The sequence below is a fragment of the Citrus clementina genome, unplaced genomic scaffold (genome assembly GCF_000493195.1).
Source record: "Citrus clementina cultivar Clemenules unplaced genomic scaffold, Citrus_clementina_v1.0 scaffold_3, whole genome shotgun sequence".
Taxonomy (NCBI): domain Eukaryota; kingdom Viridiplantae; phylum Streptophyta; class Magnoliopsida; order Sapindales; family Rutaceae; genus Citrus; species Citrus x clementina.
The window spans coordinates 12,728,015-12,745,219 of NW_006262339.1; the positions used below are offsets into that span (position 1 = coordinate 12,728,015).

General features: G+C 34.4%; 2 protein-coding genes across 6 annotated transcripts; both read left to right on the plus strand.

Moving 5' to 3' along the window:
- Nucleotides 1–2,930: 2,930 nt before the first annotated feature.
- On the plus strand, nucleotides 2,931–12,200 carry LOC18048386 (RNA-binding protein 1). Of its 5 annotated transcripts, XM_006441107.2 has the most exons (7): nucleotides 2,931–3,201; nucleotides 6,752–6,873; nucleotides 6,964–7,201; nucleotides 7,287–7,348; nucleotides 7,439–7,520; nucleotides 9,054–9,174; nucleotides 9,299–9,621. In XM_006441107.2, the coding sequence occupies exons 1-6, from the start codon at nucleotides 3,111–3,113 to the stop codon at nucleotides 9,155–9,157; spliced, it is 699 nt and encodes a 232-aa protein (XP_006441170.1). In that variant the 5' UTR covers nucleotides 2,931–3,110; the 3' UTR covers nucleotides 9,158–9,174; nucleotides 9,299–9,621. The 5 variants fall into 5 exon arrangements, with proteins under 5 accessions (XP_006441170.1, XP_024043873.1, XP_024043875.1 ...); XM_024188105.1 differs by lacking the exons at nucleotides 9,054–9,174; nucleotides 9,299–9,621 and adding an exon at nucleotides 11,753–12,200; XM_024188107.1 differs by lacking the exons at nucleotides 9,054–9,174; nucleotides 9,299–9,621 and adding an exon at nucleotides 11,758–12,151.
- Nucleotides 12,201–13,041: 841 nt separating this feature from the next.
- Nucleotides 13,042–16,463, plus strand: LOC18048387 (oligopeptide transporter 6). The gene is made up of 6 exons (XM_006441111.2): nucleotides 13,042–13,530; nucleotides 13,714–13,811; nucleotides 13,901–14,470; nucleotides 14,597–14,855; nucleotides 15,475–15,657; nucleotides 15,774–16,463. The coding sequence occupies exons 1-6, from the start codon at nucleotides 13,042–13,044 to the stop codon at nucleotides 16,386–16,388; spliced, it is 2,214 nt and encodes a 737-aa protein (XP_006441174.1). The 3' UTR covers nucleotides 16,389–16,463.
- The last annotated feature ends 742 nt before the right edge of the window (nucleotides 16,464–17,205 follow it).

A 17,205-nucleotide genomic window follows, 5' to 3' on the forward strand; every position in this document is an offset into this window, starting at 1 on the left:
AAACAACTCTCGCCCAACGTTTAAACCTCTCCAGTCCACTGCTGGAGAGAGTATTGTACCTTACGTTTAATGTAAGGTAGGCAAACCCAAAAAACATTCATTACTATCCACCAGCCCCTTTACTTTAATCAAAGCCACTAAAACTCCATAGATCATGCCTTCATCACCAAGCAGCTCCCATGTTGTACCTTACCTTACGTAAGGTAGCAGCTCCCATGTTGTTTATGATTTACTTTTTATGGCGGGTTTGATAAAAGAAGATGTGTTCTTTTGATCCTCTTTGATCAAAGACGAATTGTTGCTTGTAGTGAATTGCAGGGAATCTTGAAAATTGGGTTGCTGGGGTGAAGACTTAGTTGCTTCGAATCATGAATAGTACCTATATTTATAGGTTTCGAGTTGGCTTGATTTGTGTTCTCGTGTGTGGCTGCACATCTTGCACACCAAAATCAGCCTAAATTGAGCTAGGCTCGTCTTAGCTAAATTTTACAATTTAAATTTTTTTCTCTTTAACTGCACTGAATCAAAAGCATGAGTTACGAAGGTTTAAACATTCGGGTATAGGTACACTTACCAATTGCTGATTATAATAGATTGGAATCGGAATAAATTATAATGTGAATTAAAAATAGTAATTATAATTGTTTACTTTAGCTCTAAAAATCAGACTTGGAATGACTTGTATTCCTATTGATGAGTTTATTTTACCTTAGAATCATAATAAACTATTGCAAGTTACTAAAATGTTATTTGTTAACTATTGTCTATAGTGTGAGGAAATAAGCTACTGGTCAACTAATGGTCGTTGGGTTTAAATGGAAGATTTGAAGAAGTCTGGGGGCATTGTGCAGATCGACTTCAGCTGGAGGGGTCTAGTTGAAATATTGAAACTGATGTGGCAAGAATTCGTTATGAGTTCGTTATGATTTCCCAGAAATATCAGAGTATATATACGTGTGTTTTAGCCTCTGATATGTGGTTGTGTTTGTGATCTTTCTCATTTCTTGATCATTTAGTGAGCTAATTAGTTCTTTGTGATCTTTGTAATCTCCTCTATGGAATCAGCTTGTAATTCGATTAATAGATATCAATAAAGGAGCAGTTTTTCCTTCTACAAGTTGAGTGCTTGGAACTGTGCTTTGTTAATATTCTTTTCTGTTTCTTTCTTGATTAGCTTGCTTTGATTAGATTCTTTCTAGATTCAATACGTTAATAGGGTTATAACATATAGTATTATTTATATCTATTATACTAATAACAATAGGGATGGCAAGAAGGAGGGGAGGGGCGGCGACCAACATCCCTGTATATATCCTCAATATTTTGCATATGTATCCATCCCCATTATAATTAAAGGGGATGAGGATCCCCGAATAATAACAAAAGGATCTTCGAAGGTCCCTAATCCCTAAATATCTTACACGTTCTTCGTTTTCGAGCTTGATTTAATCATATTAAAATATATAAAAAAATTAAATAAAATTTGATAATATATCTTATATTAACATTAATCCATTACAAAAGTCACGCTATAAAATATAAATCATCAAAATAATCATCTTCGTCAATCTTCATAGTTTTATAACAAAAAGAAAAAAAAATTACTTTTTATATCAATAATGAAATAAATAAAATAGATATAGATAATACAACGTGCTATTAGGCAATGATGAGATGAGGACGAGCTGAATACTGGCTAAGACGTAAATAATTTGAAAAGAATGAGTGAAACTAAAAGAGAGTGGCTTAGGGTTTGATTTATGAATTGTGAGCTTGTGAGCTTGTGTGGGTTTTCAATCATAGTTAAGTCTAAATTATATTAAATTACGTCTTTATATTAACTAATATTTACATTATTTGTATAAATATTTTTATATTTGTTATTTATACCAATATTTAATATTTTACAATTTAAATTTTATTATTTATTCATTAATAAAAATAAAATTAAATATAAAAAATTAAAATAGAGAAATGGGGGGCTAGGGATTCTACCTCATCCCAATCTTTCCTAGAATAAGAAATTAGATAAAATAAATATCTTCATCTTTTTCCCAAATAAAAAATTAGGTACAAAATGGATTGCGTACCTTCTCTAAATGGGGAAAATTCCCCAAGACCCTTGTTCTATGGGTATTTTTGCCATCCATTATAATTATAATAAAATAATAATAAAACTGATAATAATAATAATAAGAAAAAACTTGCTCCATATAATAATAATAATTTGTATATTATAAAAAATATACTATGATATATTAAACGTATAACATAAAATAAAATATTTTTCTGAAGTTGCAATTGTTATTAAATCATTATATAATATATAAAGAAATTATGTTTAGAGAAAAACATTATAGAGAATGCCAAGGTTTAAATTTTGTGCTAACTAAACATAAAGTTTGACTTATTGTATTGCCCAAAATATTTTATCGTAAAACTAAAAAGCACTCAGAGAAGAAAATTAAAGAATACATTTTTTAAAATAATATATACTGCATATAACCAAAGCCTAGTATATTACGAAAATATAAATAAATACTCTTTTAAAAGGAATTATATTGGTATTTTATTTTTGGACACAATTAAACGAGTCTTATTTTGTGCTAACCAAATTATGACAACAATAAAAGACAGTAACCACAGATTACGACTTCATCATATTTTTGTAGGAGATGGTTTGTTTTCATAATAATTAATAACTCCTGTCATTATAATTTTATAATTTTATTTTTATTTTTAAATATATTTTTATCGGATTTATTATTTATTAAATAAGTTTTATAAACAAAAATTTAAATATTAAAAATTTAAAATATAAGTTTGAGTATAAATAAAAAAATTAATAAGAAAATATTTTTATTATTTATTATTTTTAAATAATTATATATTTTAAAAATAAAATATTAATCAAATGACTCCTTTACTCTTTCTTTTCAATTAATTTTTTTTTATGATAAATTACCAATCTCCCTAGTTTTATTACGATAGAGAGGTTTAAAAGTTCTTGTGCTGGCAGTTTCAATTTTATTTTTTTAAATATCAAAGTTGATTTTCATTTGCCTCTCAGTCTCGCTCTCTCTCTCTCTCTATCTAAGTTTAACAAACAAATGGCCGACGGTTATTGGAGGTACAGCGACGCACGGCAGCCGCAGTCGGCGCTTCCATCTCTCGTCTCCAAACGGCCCCGCACCGACTATGGTATTACTTCAATTGCATGCTTTTTTGCATATTTATGACTCAATTGAACTTATATTTCTGCTCATAAGCTGGTCAGTTTGCTTTGTACTCGAAACAATTTTGTCTTGCCAGTTTCGGTCTCGATTTACCATCTGTTTGGCTCGTTAAGTAAGTGCTAGAGAGACTCAATTTTTTTTTTTTGGGTTTTTCATTTAATGAAAATTTTGAGTCTATAAAGCCCTAATTTTTAGTTGACTATGTTCTTTAATTCATTTTTTAGTTTTTAATTAAAATTTTATTAACTTTTTATGTTTCTCCTGCTTTTTCTGATTCATTACCATACCTTTAAAATATCTGTAATAACTGTCTGAATTCTGATCAATCTTCTATTGGCTTTGTTATTTGGATTTAGCATGTGTTTAGGGTTAGAAAACAAATGAATTCTTTCTCTTTGGGCCTTTTTTTTTGTACTGGGATAGTATTAGCAATCCTGAACTAGCATGAGTGATCTTGTTTTGGATTTAACTGGACCTTTTTAAATCAGATTTTGATCTTGATTATCTTCACTTTGACAAGATATGAGCCCCCATGAATATTTCAAGTTCTGGTAACTGGTCAATTCACTTCGTGTAATTGTATGACAAATATTGGCTGATCTTGACTGCTATGTTTTTTTCATTCTTTCCATGGTTAAATACCGTCATAGGCATCCTTGTTTACTCTTGCATTATGTGTTGACTGCTGTTGACCATTTCACTGTCTTATTATTGGGTCTTTGATTGGGACATCAAGGATTTGTTTATATTTGATTTTTATGTATGAAAGTTTTAACATGTAAAAGCATGCAACAATCTCTATTGTGAAGATGAAATGAGTTATTTTTTGAGGTGTTATCCTCTTGTGTTTATTTTGTTCTATCCTTTGGCTAGTTGAAAAGGTTGTTCTATGTGTATTGATGTGGTTGATTTATGTGGGGATTTGCTATTTCGCTGTAAAAATAGTAACCATAAGCACTAAGTTGCTATACTGCCTTCTAGATCTCTTAGCAAATCTTTCTTTTTGCTTAGTTATAAATGTATAATTGCTCACATTATATAGTATATCTTAAATTGAATTTATTTAGAACTGCACGCTTTAAAGAATCTTGTGATTAGCCTTGCTGATGTTAGTGGATGCTTTTATCTCACCAACATACAATGACATGCCAAAGCATCAGTATTTCCTTTAGTTTCACTCATTCCTTATAGGTCATAGTGTGGTGAAAGGAGATTAATGCTATGGAGAGAAAAAATCAATTGGATATGGGAGTGGGAGCGAATAAATGGAGGAAGTAGCTCCCCCCCCCCCCCCCCCCAAAACAAATATCTGTATAATAGGAAGATCAAGCAAGATCAAGGGTGATTTTTTCACAATTGATTATCTAAGCCCAATTATCAAAGGAAGCAATTTGAGTTAATCCTCAGCAAAAATCTTTTGGTTTGGTGCATGGATTATTTTGAAAAATTTAATCTAACCTTGTGCTTGGTGCAAGCGAGATGAGTTGGAATATTTTATCGTGGGCCCATGCTAATATTAATAATATTTCTATGTAATCGATGAGTTAAAAGAAAATACATATGAATTTATCAATGTAAACTAATTAAACATAATTGATAGTTAATTAATTTCCATTTGATCAATTTTAATTAGTTAATAATATGAGTACGGTAATCAATTCATAGTATGAAATTTTACTATAAATAAGATATCTTTAGCTATTTAATAATTAGTTTAATATTAGTATATTTAGGAATTTGAGTTTCTTCTAAGTTAGTTCAAGTAGTCCAATCAAGTCCTCTATCATACCAAATGTAAGAGAAAAGTATCATTCCTGTTTTGTCTAGTTTAGTCCAATGCAATGCCCTTAAAGGAAGGACAAATAATTAATGGAGAAGATTCCTAACTAAGACCGTTGAGCTTTCTCAAGCATGATCTATTATGTTACCAGGTAATTCAAGAAACCTTTCGTTCTTACAAACGTTCACCTGAAGGACGTTATAACATTTTTCTGGTTTTTAATCGTGATACAAAATTTTTCCTCAAGATATGTTCCTACATAGAAGGAATGTAACATATGGTGCATTCACATCCCAAAGGGGCAAACTTAGACATGCCTGTAGGCTGGCAGATTTTGTGGTCCCTGCAATATTGTGGCTATTGTTTGACCATCAATTCATTTATGTCAACTCAGCTTGGCCTCTAATTGAAATTAGTGGAGTTCATGCCTGATATCCTCCATCTTTATTCTTCCCTATCTAAGGCTGTAGTTTATGTAGAATGGGTAGATACCTGAGCAATTTGGTCTATTGATTGTTCATAAATCAAAATTGTATAATTTACAAATAGACTGTCTTTTTTCTATATTGCTTATCCCGGCGATCTGCTTCATGAATTGAGGGGTGGGACCAAGGAAGCCAACTGAAACATTTTCCCTTTTCTAATGAAGTTTTATGATTACTAGCAATGCTCTGAAACAAACTACGTGTGCTTCGTAGTTGGCGTGATGTTTCCTTGTAGTTCTTTGCCTTTGTTTCCGAGGACAAAGCACAAGTCATTCTGGTTTCTTTTCCATATGCTTAACCCAGTTGAAACTCCCTTTCCTACATAGGCATGCCTTACCATGTTTATGATGGCTGCTTAAAGCTTGCAATTGATTTTTTATGTATAAACTATATAATATCCAAATGAAATAAATGTCTATAGATGGAGTTGGATCTTAATGAATGAATACTTATTGATCTATGTTTCATGGTCAATTGTTCATGTTCCATTCCTCTACTACAATGTTCCATATTACTAATGAATTAGGTTATATGTTGACGGTGTTCCAGTTTCTTGCTGGGTGAGGTTATCTTGCCATTCTAATATGTTAAGGATTTCAAGAGTTCGTCAAATTAAAACCTTTATGTTGTGATGTGGATTTCAGTAAGTTAAAATATTGATTGGTAATCGCTATTTTACTGCAGTTGAATGTTTGTTCTTGAGTTTTTATCTTCAAGTTTGTCATATGATTAGCTAATTATGGTAATCTCTTAAGTGCAAAAGAGGTCATGAATAACATTTAATCTGTGCTTTGAGATCCATCTTTTACAATTACACGGGCTCCTTAAATCTTATCTTCATAAATTTAAGATGATTTTTATTTTAACTGATTTAAGATTACCATAGATGGATCAGCACAATTATTATAAAATGTAATACCAGATTAGCATGATGATTTTGATCAGGGCGTAAGGGTGTTAGGATAAGCATTTTCTCACTATGTTTTTTTTTTTTTTTCCCCTCTTCTCTCTTTCTATATTTTGCTGTTTGCGTTTGTGCTGGTTCATTGTCTGGTTGGTGTCCCTCATGCGATATAGGAACCAAGACATATGGCACAGTGATGCAGGCAAATGTCTGGCAAAGCTGTTGAAAGTCATTGTCTGAACATTTGGATTGTTGTTAACCATTGTACTGGGTATGTAGACTAAAGGCTACAGAACTTGTGTATTTTTAGTGGTTTTTTTTCTGAAGTATCTGCTTAATCTTGCAGATGTTCCCAGTGGCCATGAACTGTCCAGTTATTATACCCGTGATGACGACAGAGGAGCCCTCCGTGGAATGAGAGATACTGACTCCCTTGGAGCATCCTATGATCGTTACCTGCGTAGTGCGGTACTTGGGTTACTTTTTTTATTTTTAGGCCTCAGTTTCAGTACTCTTTGATTATATGTGTTGGTCTAATGAATCAAAACATATGTCCAGCAAATTTCATCGTACAGTGGGGGACAGTCTGCTAGACACATGAGTGGAGGAATGCCTAGCCGTCCTGTTGATGATCCGCGTATTGTGGGTATTGGGGGGATGGACCCAGGGCCATCTGCAAAAGATAGGGCCTTGGGACTGGGAGGTGGAAGGTCTGAGGTTCCTCTTCCCCCTGATGCCTCCAGCACTCTATTTGTGGAGGGCTTGCCATCTGATTGTTCGCGACGGGAGGTAGCTCGTATCCTTTCATTGGCTACCGGGTCAATGCTTGTATTCAATGCTTTCTTTCTCTACTGCATTTTTTCCTTCACTTGGTTTCATAGATATCTTTCGCCCTTTTGTTGGCTACAAAGAAGTTAGACTCGTGAGCAAGGAATCTAGACATGTGAGTATGATTTTTCTTTTGTTTTAAAAAAAATTTCTTCCTGTTTTTGGAGTCAATATTCTGTGTATTGATGAATTTATGCTGTTGCAGCCTGGTGGTGATCCACTAATTTTATGTTTTGTTGATTTTGTGAGTCCTGCTCATGCAGCCACCGCCATGGATGCTTTACAAGGTCAGTCTAACATTATATGTTTAAGTAATCTAGTTGTATTCTATCAGATTGCATGTGAATACATCTCAGACAAAATATGCGTACATATAAAATTTTTGTGTATGCATAACTGAACATGCTTGTATTACAGTTCAAGGGCAGTCCTTAAAATGGTAATGCAGTGACCCAGTAAATAATAGTATTTTTCGAACTTAGCAATATTTTATACCTCATTATGAAACAATATCATGCCATTTGTTTTGTATTAGTTTTAGAAATCAAACAAAAGGTAAGTTCGACACTTGTCTAAAGTTTGTGTGCAATACACGTTCGCAACTGAGTCATGGCGTATAAAGTGAACATTTTCTAAGACAGGTTTCTTTACAGATGTTGACAAACATAATCTAAGGTTAAATGTCAATTGACAAGCTTGTTTAACATCATCATTTCTCAAATGCATTCTATGCATCTTCTACTTCCATTTCAGACTGTCTGTTTGGATGAGGTAAAACTAGGTGAAAAAGTTTCTGAATGCTTGGAAGAATTTGAAAATTTGAAAGTAAAGAAGCTTTAGTTGACATAAGTTTATATTTTATTGAAAAATTTAAGCTATTAAAATTCTGCTGAAAGGGAGGGATGTTACTGACGCCCACATGTATGATGCGTTTTCCCATTAGAGAGTTTTGGGAGAAATTGTTTGGTTTCGTCGGTACCATTTTCTTCACATGATCTTATAGTTGATCTGCAAGTTCACAATTTGTTAAATCTTGGCTTCAACACTCTAATTGGGATCTTCAGCTAGTTGACCGGCTCTTGCAGTGATGTTGACACATCAAGCTTTCTTGGGGTCCTTGAGGTCATTTTTCCCTAATCAGTTCTTCGCTGCCTTAAACTAAATCAGCCACAATTGGTAGCCTAACTGGATTGTTTTGGAGGGCTCACTGGTAATTTGTTTGACCAGCCATTTTAGGCAGGATCCAGTACCGTGACTAATTAATGAGGCCGCAAGTATATCTGTCTTCTGTTTCGTTCGCGTTCCTCTGTTTTCTTTTGTCTGTAAGCAATATAAAAGCTGAAACTATGAGCGGTTGGGGTAAATATCTTGCCCAGTTTCCTCACTGACTGAGGTAGAGGAAAATAAAGGGCATAGTTAACGACCTTTGCGTTGAGAAGGTACCAGGTCCTTTTCCCACTCCTCCCTTGGGTTGCCACGTTGAAATTGCAGAGTAGCTGAAGCAACAAATGGTTAGGGGCAAGCATTTCTACCTAATCTCGAACGTTTGTAAGGTAGGGCGAGAAAAGCTTGGCAAGTTTCCGTTTCTTGGGAAGGTAGCAAGTCTTTTTCCCATTTCTTCCTTGGTCGCCTTTCCCTCGACCTTAATTGATTATGCGATGAGGTTTGGCAGTAAATGACGAAATTTTAATTAGGTGAATTGAGTCTGTGTAATTGGGTTAAGGTTATAATTTTACGTCTTATAAAACCTATGTACTGATGGCCTTATTCGACACGTGAGTCGGTTGTACCGCGTAAAATAGTTAAGCTCAATTTTGCAGGTTATAGATTCGATGAGCATGACCGTGACTCGGTCAAGTTAAGGTTGCAATTTGCTCGCTATCCTGGTGCAAGGTCAGGTGGCGGGCATCGTGGAAAGCGTTGAGTTTTTCAATGTTGCAGGTGATTGATGCTTACTCTTTTATAGCTCGACATTTTGTTATTAATGGCCGTTAGCTGCCGTCTAAGAAAGTTCATTACAAAACAAAAAATCAAGCTAAATAGTGGAAACGATGCTTATCTGTAGGATGTGCGCAAACTGCGGAGTTTATGATAGTGAGGGACAATACAACAGCTTCATGGTTTCGACAATTACACAAATCTCTGAATGCGCAATATTGTTAGGACGAACTTACATCGTGTGGTTTTCAGTAATTGCTGGGTAGCTGCTTGAGCTGGAGTGTTTTTCTGTTAGAAAACTACAAATTATATATATTTTTTAATTATTGAAGAATATGCACGTGCGTTTACCTAGATGCTGCTTAACTTATTTCTGGTTGAACATGCGAATTCATGGTTAGGAATGATTTGATATATAATTAGAAATGTAAGTGTTGTAGGTTGCAGACATGGGAATGTCTTTTCTTTTTATTGTTCGGTTGTTCCCATCTCCATCTATTGTTTCCCATTTTAGTTTGTTATCTTTTAGCATGCAGTTTCATCTTTAGGTGATGGGCAAATCTGTTTGGAAACAGATTATCGCGGAATTAGACCTGCTATTAACGTCGTCTTATCTGTCAGTCGCTTTGGGTTGGGAAGGGTTCCTGTTTGGTGTGATTACTAATTTCATTTAGTGCTATAAATTAAATTTGTTTCATTTGTTGCATCCTTCATGGTTTGATGATATTCCAAAAACTTAAATCTTATGTATATTTTTCTAGAAGAGAGAAGAAAAGTTTCCAAAGCTGTAATATAGTCAAGAATTCTTATTTTATTTATCGAACCTGATTTCTGGGTTTAGCTTTCTGCAGATAAATCCTTCAAGCCTTTTATAGGTTCAGCTTTTCAAATTCCTCTTTGCATATAGGAAGAGTTGTTAAACACTTGTTTCTGTCAATTCTCTTCTTTTAGGTTATAGCATATAGAGGATCTTGCACGTTTTGAGTTTAAAACATAAGATTATCAGGTTGGAGTTCTCATTTAGTATTTTTTAATCTTTTTGAAGCTTTGTCAAGGATGGGTTAAAGAATGAGAACTTTGACATCACTAAATCAATAATTAAATGGAAGTGTCGTTTTAAGATTCTTCAATTTGAAGATGACTTGACTAATGAAATTAATATTAGCTTTTGTAATACTTGACTAATGAAATTAATGTTAGCTTTTATAAAACGTAATTGTTGATTATGTTGCTGTGCTTATTTTGGAGGAAAAAAAAGAAAAAATTTAGTGTACAGGGAATGATAAATTGTTATGGCTGTAAGCACCTAGAGCTTGTCAGCCTCGGTCGCTCTTGTGAAAAAGGAGGCTCTGAGCTGTCTTGATTCTCCTAGCCCTGGGGAGTATCTTTTTCTCCTGTTGGTACCGTCGGACTTGTCAGATGTGTATAGTTTTGGGTTTGCTTGATAGGTCTAAAACTTGTATTACATAGTTCTGGGGTCTAAATAAATAGGAGTAATTTTATTGATTTACTTGATAGTTCTAAAACTTGTATTACATAGTTCTGGTGGCTAACTAAATAGTAGGAGTAATTTTATTTGTTGAGAAGACTGCCCTATGTTTGCTGGGTTTTGCAAAGCAAGGAACCCAATTGCCACTCCTCTTTTCAGCCTTAGCCAACGCGATTCTATTTTCATGTCTTAATATTCTGATTGATTGTAAATGAAACTTGTTGGTCTGAAAATTACAAAAAGTTAATGGCCCGAGAATGAATACTAGCAGGATATGATGTCTAAGATGCCTAATTTTGTTCATATTTTATATTTTGGTATGTATCAAAGAATGTTGTTTCATGACAGTAGTAATTTAACTTATGTTTCGGATTCCATTAATGAATGCCACTCTCTTTTCAATCATCCATTGACGGTTCTACTGGATATGTATAGTAAGGATGCTTGGATAATTTGACTCCTCTTTGTTATCTTAAATGAATTGCCCCAGATTCTTTGATACTAGTGTTCATAATTGAGATCAGACTGCAATTTAACACATAGATGGTTTTGCTGCTGATTGGTTGTACTACTTGGTGGGATGATTTTGATGGATAGATTGAAAGTAGCTTTTAGGTATTAATCAGTTTATTTTGTCTATTTGTATGTCTCCTTATATTTGGATAAATTTTCAATCAACTTACATCAAAGACTTAAAATCGAATATAATGAAAAGTTATCATAGGTTGAGGTCATTTGAACTTTTAAATTTTGAAGTGAAAGTTATTGTCATAAAACATGGTTTGAGGAGATGGATGGAAAGAAATGATTATGGATTTTTCTTTTTGTTCCTCAAAGCTAGGGGGTGGGTAAATTTTAAATCAAAAATTTTAATTTCATATTTTCTTTTTGGACTTGAATGGAGAGTTAAATAAAACTCTTTGAAAATCACTCCCTAATCTCTACTCTGCTGGGGCAGGAAATGAATGTCAAATTGAAAGTTGTCTCCTTGATTTTGGATAGAGTTGAATTCCCCTGCATCAAAGTGTCGAAGATTCTGTAAAATTAGTCAAATAAATTTGATGTTTATCATTTCATTTTCATATAATTCAGTGCAGTCAAAAGCTGTTGCGCCAAATCAGTACCAATCAGATCGACGTGACAGGCGACTTAACTCGGCCTGTGAGAAGGGAGAGCACGATGCAAGTTGATCATTGATTGAAAGTGAAGATGATCAATTGAATGATGTCAGCTGAATTAATAATTAAAGAATGAATTTTCAACTCGCCTGTCTTGCTGTAGTTGAGCTGGGCTGTCAAAGACAAAAACGGTGACGTACTGCTAGTGTCAGGCTGAGCTTTTTATTGGCTTGGCCAGAACCACTGTACTGCCATTTTAAGAGCAAATCCCTATATTATTGCTGGGGATTGCTTGCCAAGGTCCTTTCTAGGATTTGCATTACCCCAAAACGGGAAAAATAATAATAATAATAATCAATGCAGATCTTTTGTATCCTGGTTTTGTCTTGAGTTTAAGTTTTCTAATATATTAAATTCATTAATTAAATATTCTCGTTTTAATAGAAGTAAAGATCAAATAGTTTTATTTGTTTAGCCACTTGAATTTGAATTTTAAGGCGGTTAAAAAATTAATTCGAATTTTTTTATCCTCCTACTTTAAGAAAAATAGAAAAATTAAAACCAATGAAAAATGACATAAAGAAGACTTAGATTTTTTTTTTTTTAACAAATTGAAGTTGTATTTTAAATGCTTTCACTCCGGTTTTAATTTTATCGAACGAGAGATTATTCATAAAGAAGAGGACTCTCTCTTGAGTTTGCGGGGGATTTTGTTTTGATTGACACTCGTTACTTATTATTTATTATTTTATGCTATAAAAGATATGAGATAAGAGAAAAGATCCCATCAATCTCACCCACAACTCAAGAGTATGGTCATGGGTTGGTTGTTGGTAGGAGAGGTGAGATGGTGACTTTTCCATTGATGAAAAGAAAGAAAAACAGAAATGAAAATAGTAGTGTGGATTGCACATGCACCACGTGACAAGACATTTTTAATTTTTATAAAAAGACAATGAAAGTAGTATACAGGATACTACTAGTAGTGGGAAATTTTCTAACCCCTTTTCCCGGATTCCTCTGCAACTGCGCGAATCCTTGTTGGGCTGGATTTTCACAGGAATCTCTTAGATTCCTAATAAATCTCTGATACTAATGCATAACCAATTCTGTTTGGATTCAAACTTATATTCCTAATCTTTTCAGGTTTTTTGTCCGGGTTCATATTGTAGACATAGCTCTCACTCCTGCCTCACTATATAAGCATTGGATATTGAGAGCTTGAACGAACATAAAGATCTTTGACGTTGCATTCACTGAACAATGGCTGCGGAGATATCTGAGGTTGAGGCTAGGGAGGATGGAGTGGTGGTGGTGGTGGATGAAGAATGTGTAATAAAACAAGTGGATTTAACAGTGCCGAAAACCGACGATCCAACAATGCCCTGCGTAACGTTCAGAATGTGGGTTTTGGGAGTAGTTTCTTGTGTCGTACTCTCCTTTGTCAACCAGTTCTTTTGGTACAGAACACAGCCATTGGCGGTCACTTCAATTTCGGCACAGATTGCCGTGGTGCCCCTCGGCCATCTGATGGCTCGAACGCTGCCCCATCGCATCTTCTTTAAAGATACCATGTTTGAGTTTGATTTGAACTCAGGTCCTTTCAATATTAAGGAGCATGTTTTGATCACTATATTTGCTAATTCCGGTGCTGGAACTGTTTATGCCACTCATATTTTGTCTGCGGTTAAGCTCTTGTATAAGAGGAAACTCGGGTTTCTTCCGGCTTTCCTTGTTATGCTTACAACTCAGGTACTCCTCTTCTTTCTTTTCCCATTTTTCTTTTATTTATTTTTTTCTTAATAAACTTAGTCTTGGCAATAACTTATATTTGTATGTAGTATTGAATTGAAATTTTGATCAATAAGCGTACCCCATATCATTGCTTTATGGCTGGTATTTAATCTTTCAGTTATCCTTGTTGTTTGAAATTAGGTTTTAGGCTTTGGTTGGGCTGGGCTCTTCAGGAAATATCTGGTTGAGCCAGGGGAAATGTGGTGGCCATCTAATCTGGTTCAGGTCTCACTGTTCAGGTATTGGTGTCTTTGCAAATTACTTTCATTACCGAATAGAAATTTTTCGTAGCCTGTATATCTTTTCTAATGTTACTATAATATTGCAGGGCTCTGCATGAGAAAGAAAAAAGACCGAAAGGTGGAATGACTCGGAACCAATTCTTCCTGATAGTTCTGCTCACCAGCTTTGCTTACTATGTTTTACCTGGCTATTTATTTGCTTTATTGACAACAATATCATGGGTTTGTTGGATTTCTCCAAAGTCTGTTCTTGTCCATCAACTGGGCTCCGGGATGAATGGCCTCGGAATTGGTTCCATTGGGATTGACTGGTCTACAATTTCATCATACCTTGGGAGTCCGCTGGCCAGCCCATGGTTTGCCACGGCCAATGTTGCTGTTGGATTCTTCCTTGTCATGTATGTGATGGTCCCCCTGTGTTACTGGCTCAATTTCTACAAAGCTAAGAACTTTCCAATATATTCAAAAGACCTTTTCAAATCAAATGGTGAAGACTATGATATTTTGAGCATTGTCAACGCCAACTTCCGTCTTGATAGAGCTGCTTATGCAAAGAATGGGCCTGTAAATCTTAGTACTCTCTTTGCTATGACCTATGGTCTTGGATTTGCAACACTTTCTGCCACCCTTGTCCACATTTTCCTTTTTAGTGGAAGGTAAACTCAAACTCTGTTCGTATGTTGCATTTTATCTCAATTCACAAACATAAGGAAAAGCCAAAAGTGCATCATACTAAGTGCATTATACTGTTTATGTTTCTTATTTTTGCATGTCACATGCAGAGACCTATGGGAGCAAACAAGAAGGGCCTTTGGTGGGCATAAAAAAGTTGACATACACACAAAACTTATGCAGAAGTACAAGTCAGTGCCGATGTGGTGGTTCTGGGTTATTCTTGTTGTCAACATCGCTCTTATAATCTTTGCTTGCCAGTATTATAATGAGTCACTTCAATTGCCTTGGTGGGGTGTGTTGCTAGCTTGTGGCATTGCTGTTTTCTTCACCCTTCCAATTGGTATCATCAATGCCACCACAAATCAAGTAAGTAATGTGCAACTGTAATGCCAAAGCTAAATTTAACTGAAGATTTTATCAAAAATTTGTGGATATTTGCGATTGGTTCAAATAGTTTGTGAGGATTGGTTGAAATAGTTTGATAGATAGTACATATAATAAAAGACACCTTTTTAGTTAGGAATCGAGAACTGATCGTGTAATCCTAATAATGTATGCGTATGATTGTAATCATAGAAGTTAAATTCACTTACTGTATGAACATAATCTTCTTTTCCTAGTCCTTTCTATCTCCCTTTGAGGAAGTTAAGCTAATGACAATTGCTTCACTGTGGTTAAAAGGGGAAGTAAGAGATGGAATTTAAAGAGGTGGGTTTTCTGGGATGTTTATATGTAATATGTGTATGCGCGCGCACACACACACGCGTAAATATGTATTCATTCTCTAATGAGGGCATCCAGCAAAAAAAAAATAAAAATGCAGATTTCAATACATAACCCAAAAAAAAAAATATTTAATGTATTAAAATCTGTGTTTTATATATAAGGATATTAAGCAATGTATTTGGGATTGTCACTGTTGCTTATTTATAAGTTTTTGAAGTTGATCTGTGACTGATATTTGTGCATTTTTGCTGGAGAACAGCAACCAGGTTTAAATATCATCACTGAATATGTGATTGGTTATTTGTACCCAGAGCGTCCTGTTGCTAATATGTGCTTCAAGGTGTATGGATATATTAGCATGAATCAGGGTCTAACCTTCCTAGCTGACTTTAAGCTTGGCCACTACATGAAGATTCCGCCAAGAGCAATGTTCATGGCTCAGGTCAGTTTTTATCCTCCCTGTCTTTAATCATGTCTAATAGAATATTTTTTAACTTTGAATGTAATAGAATATTGTTCAACTTTGAATAATCAATTCTAAACAAGATGGTATTACAGGTTGTGGGAACACTTATAGCAGTAATGGTATACACTTTGACTGCCTGGTGGCTAATGGGAGACATCCCCTATCTATGTGACACCACCATGCTGCCCAGAGACAGCCCATGGACTTGTCCTATGGATCGCGTGTTCTTTGATGCCTCTGTCATATGGGGTCTTGTTGGGCCACGAAGGATTTTTGGTGATCAAGGTGAGTATGGAAATATCAATTGGTTCTTTCTAGGCGGAGCGGTAGCCCCTCTCTTAGTGTGGCTTGCCCACAAGGCGTTCCCTAGCAAGAAATGGATACGGCTCATCCACATGCCCGTGCTTTTAGGTTCCACGGCAATGATGCCCCCAGCCTCTGCTGTAAACTTCACTAGTTGGATCATCCTTGGCTTCCTCTCTGGTTTTGTAGTTTTCAGGTATAAACCAGAAGTGTGGAAGCGGTACAATTACATTCTCTCTGGTGGCCTTGATGCTGGGACTGCTTTTATGACAGTACTATTGTTTATCGCGCTGGGATTGCAGAATATTGGTCTCGACTGGTGGGGAAACAGCGGAGAAGGATGTCCATTAGCTACTTGTCCGACTGCAAAAGGGATTATGGTTGATGGCTGCCCAGTTGTGTAGCTTTCATCCTAAACTTTCCAAGCTTTTTTGGAGCTATATTGATTCCTTTTGTATATAGTTTTTCTTGATAATTAATTCCTCGTTCCTTAATGCTTCTTTTTTTACACTTTGTGGATATGATGATAGGATCCTTTTAATTCTAAAGAACTGAGCAAATATTCGTTTAGGATATAGTAGAGCATCGGTAAATTAATACTCAAAAAATTGATAATAACGATTAAATAATAGTTTTTGTTAGTTTTGATTTGCGGCCAATGTCGTATGATAATTTAATGAATTTATAAGATAATAATTTTTTAAACTTGTATATTTTTCCAAAAGACCCACATAATAGACAAATTAATAATTACCTAGTGTGAAAGTAAAAACATATAAAATGCCTATTTGGTTTTTGTAAAATATATTTTTCATGTTATTTATTTATTTTTTTTAAATTGATTTTGACTTAGAACTCATCTCCAACCTTTTGTAATATGAAAAGAAATTTAAGTTGCTATTGTTATTTAGCAACAAGAAATTAATGTCATTATCACTTTGAGTGCTTCTTTTCATGATACAGGTTCTACAGTAAACTATCATCTTTTAACATGGACTCTATAATAATCTTATTTCTACCAATGTAAGGCAACTGGTTAATATTCAAATAAGATAAAATAAATGCAAAATCAAGGTAAAATCAATACCATAAATGGACCATATTTTTCAAACTAAGAAATATTTTCATAAGTTAATAATTTAAAATTCATAGATTAATTAATATTCGCTAAATTAATAGTATTTTCATGGTCTCAAACCTATTAATTTTCCAAGGTTTTAC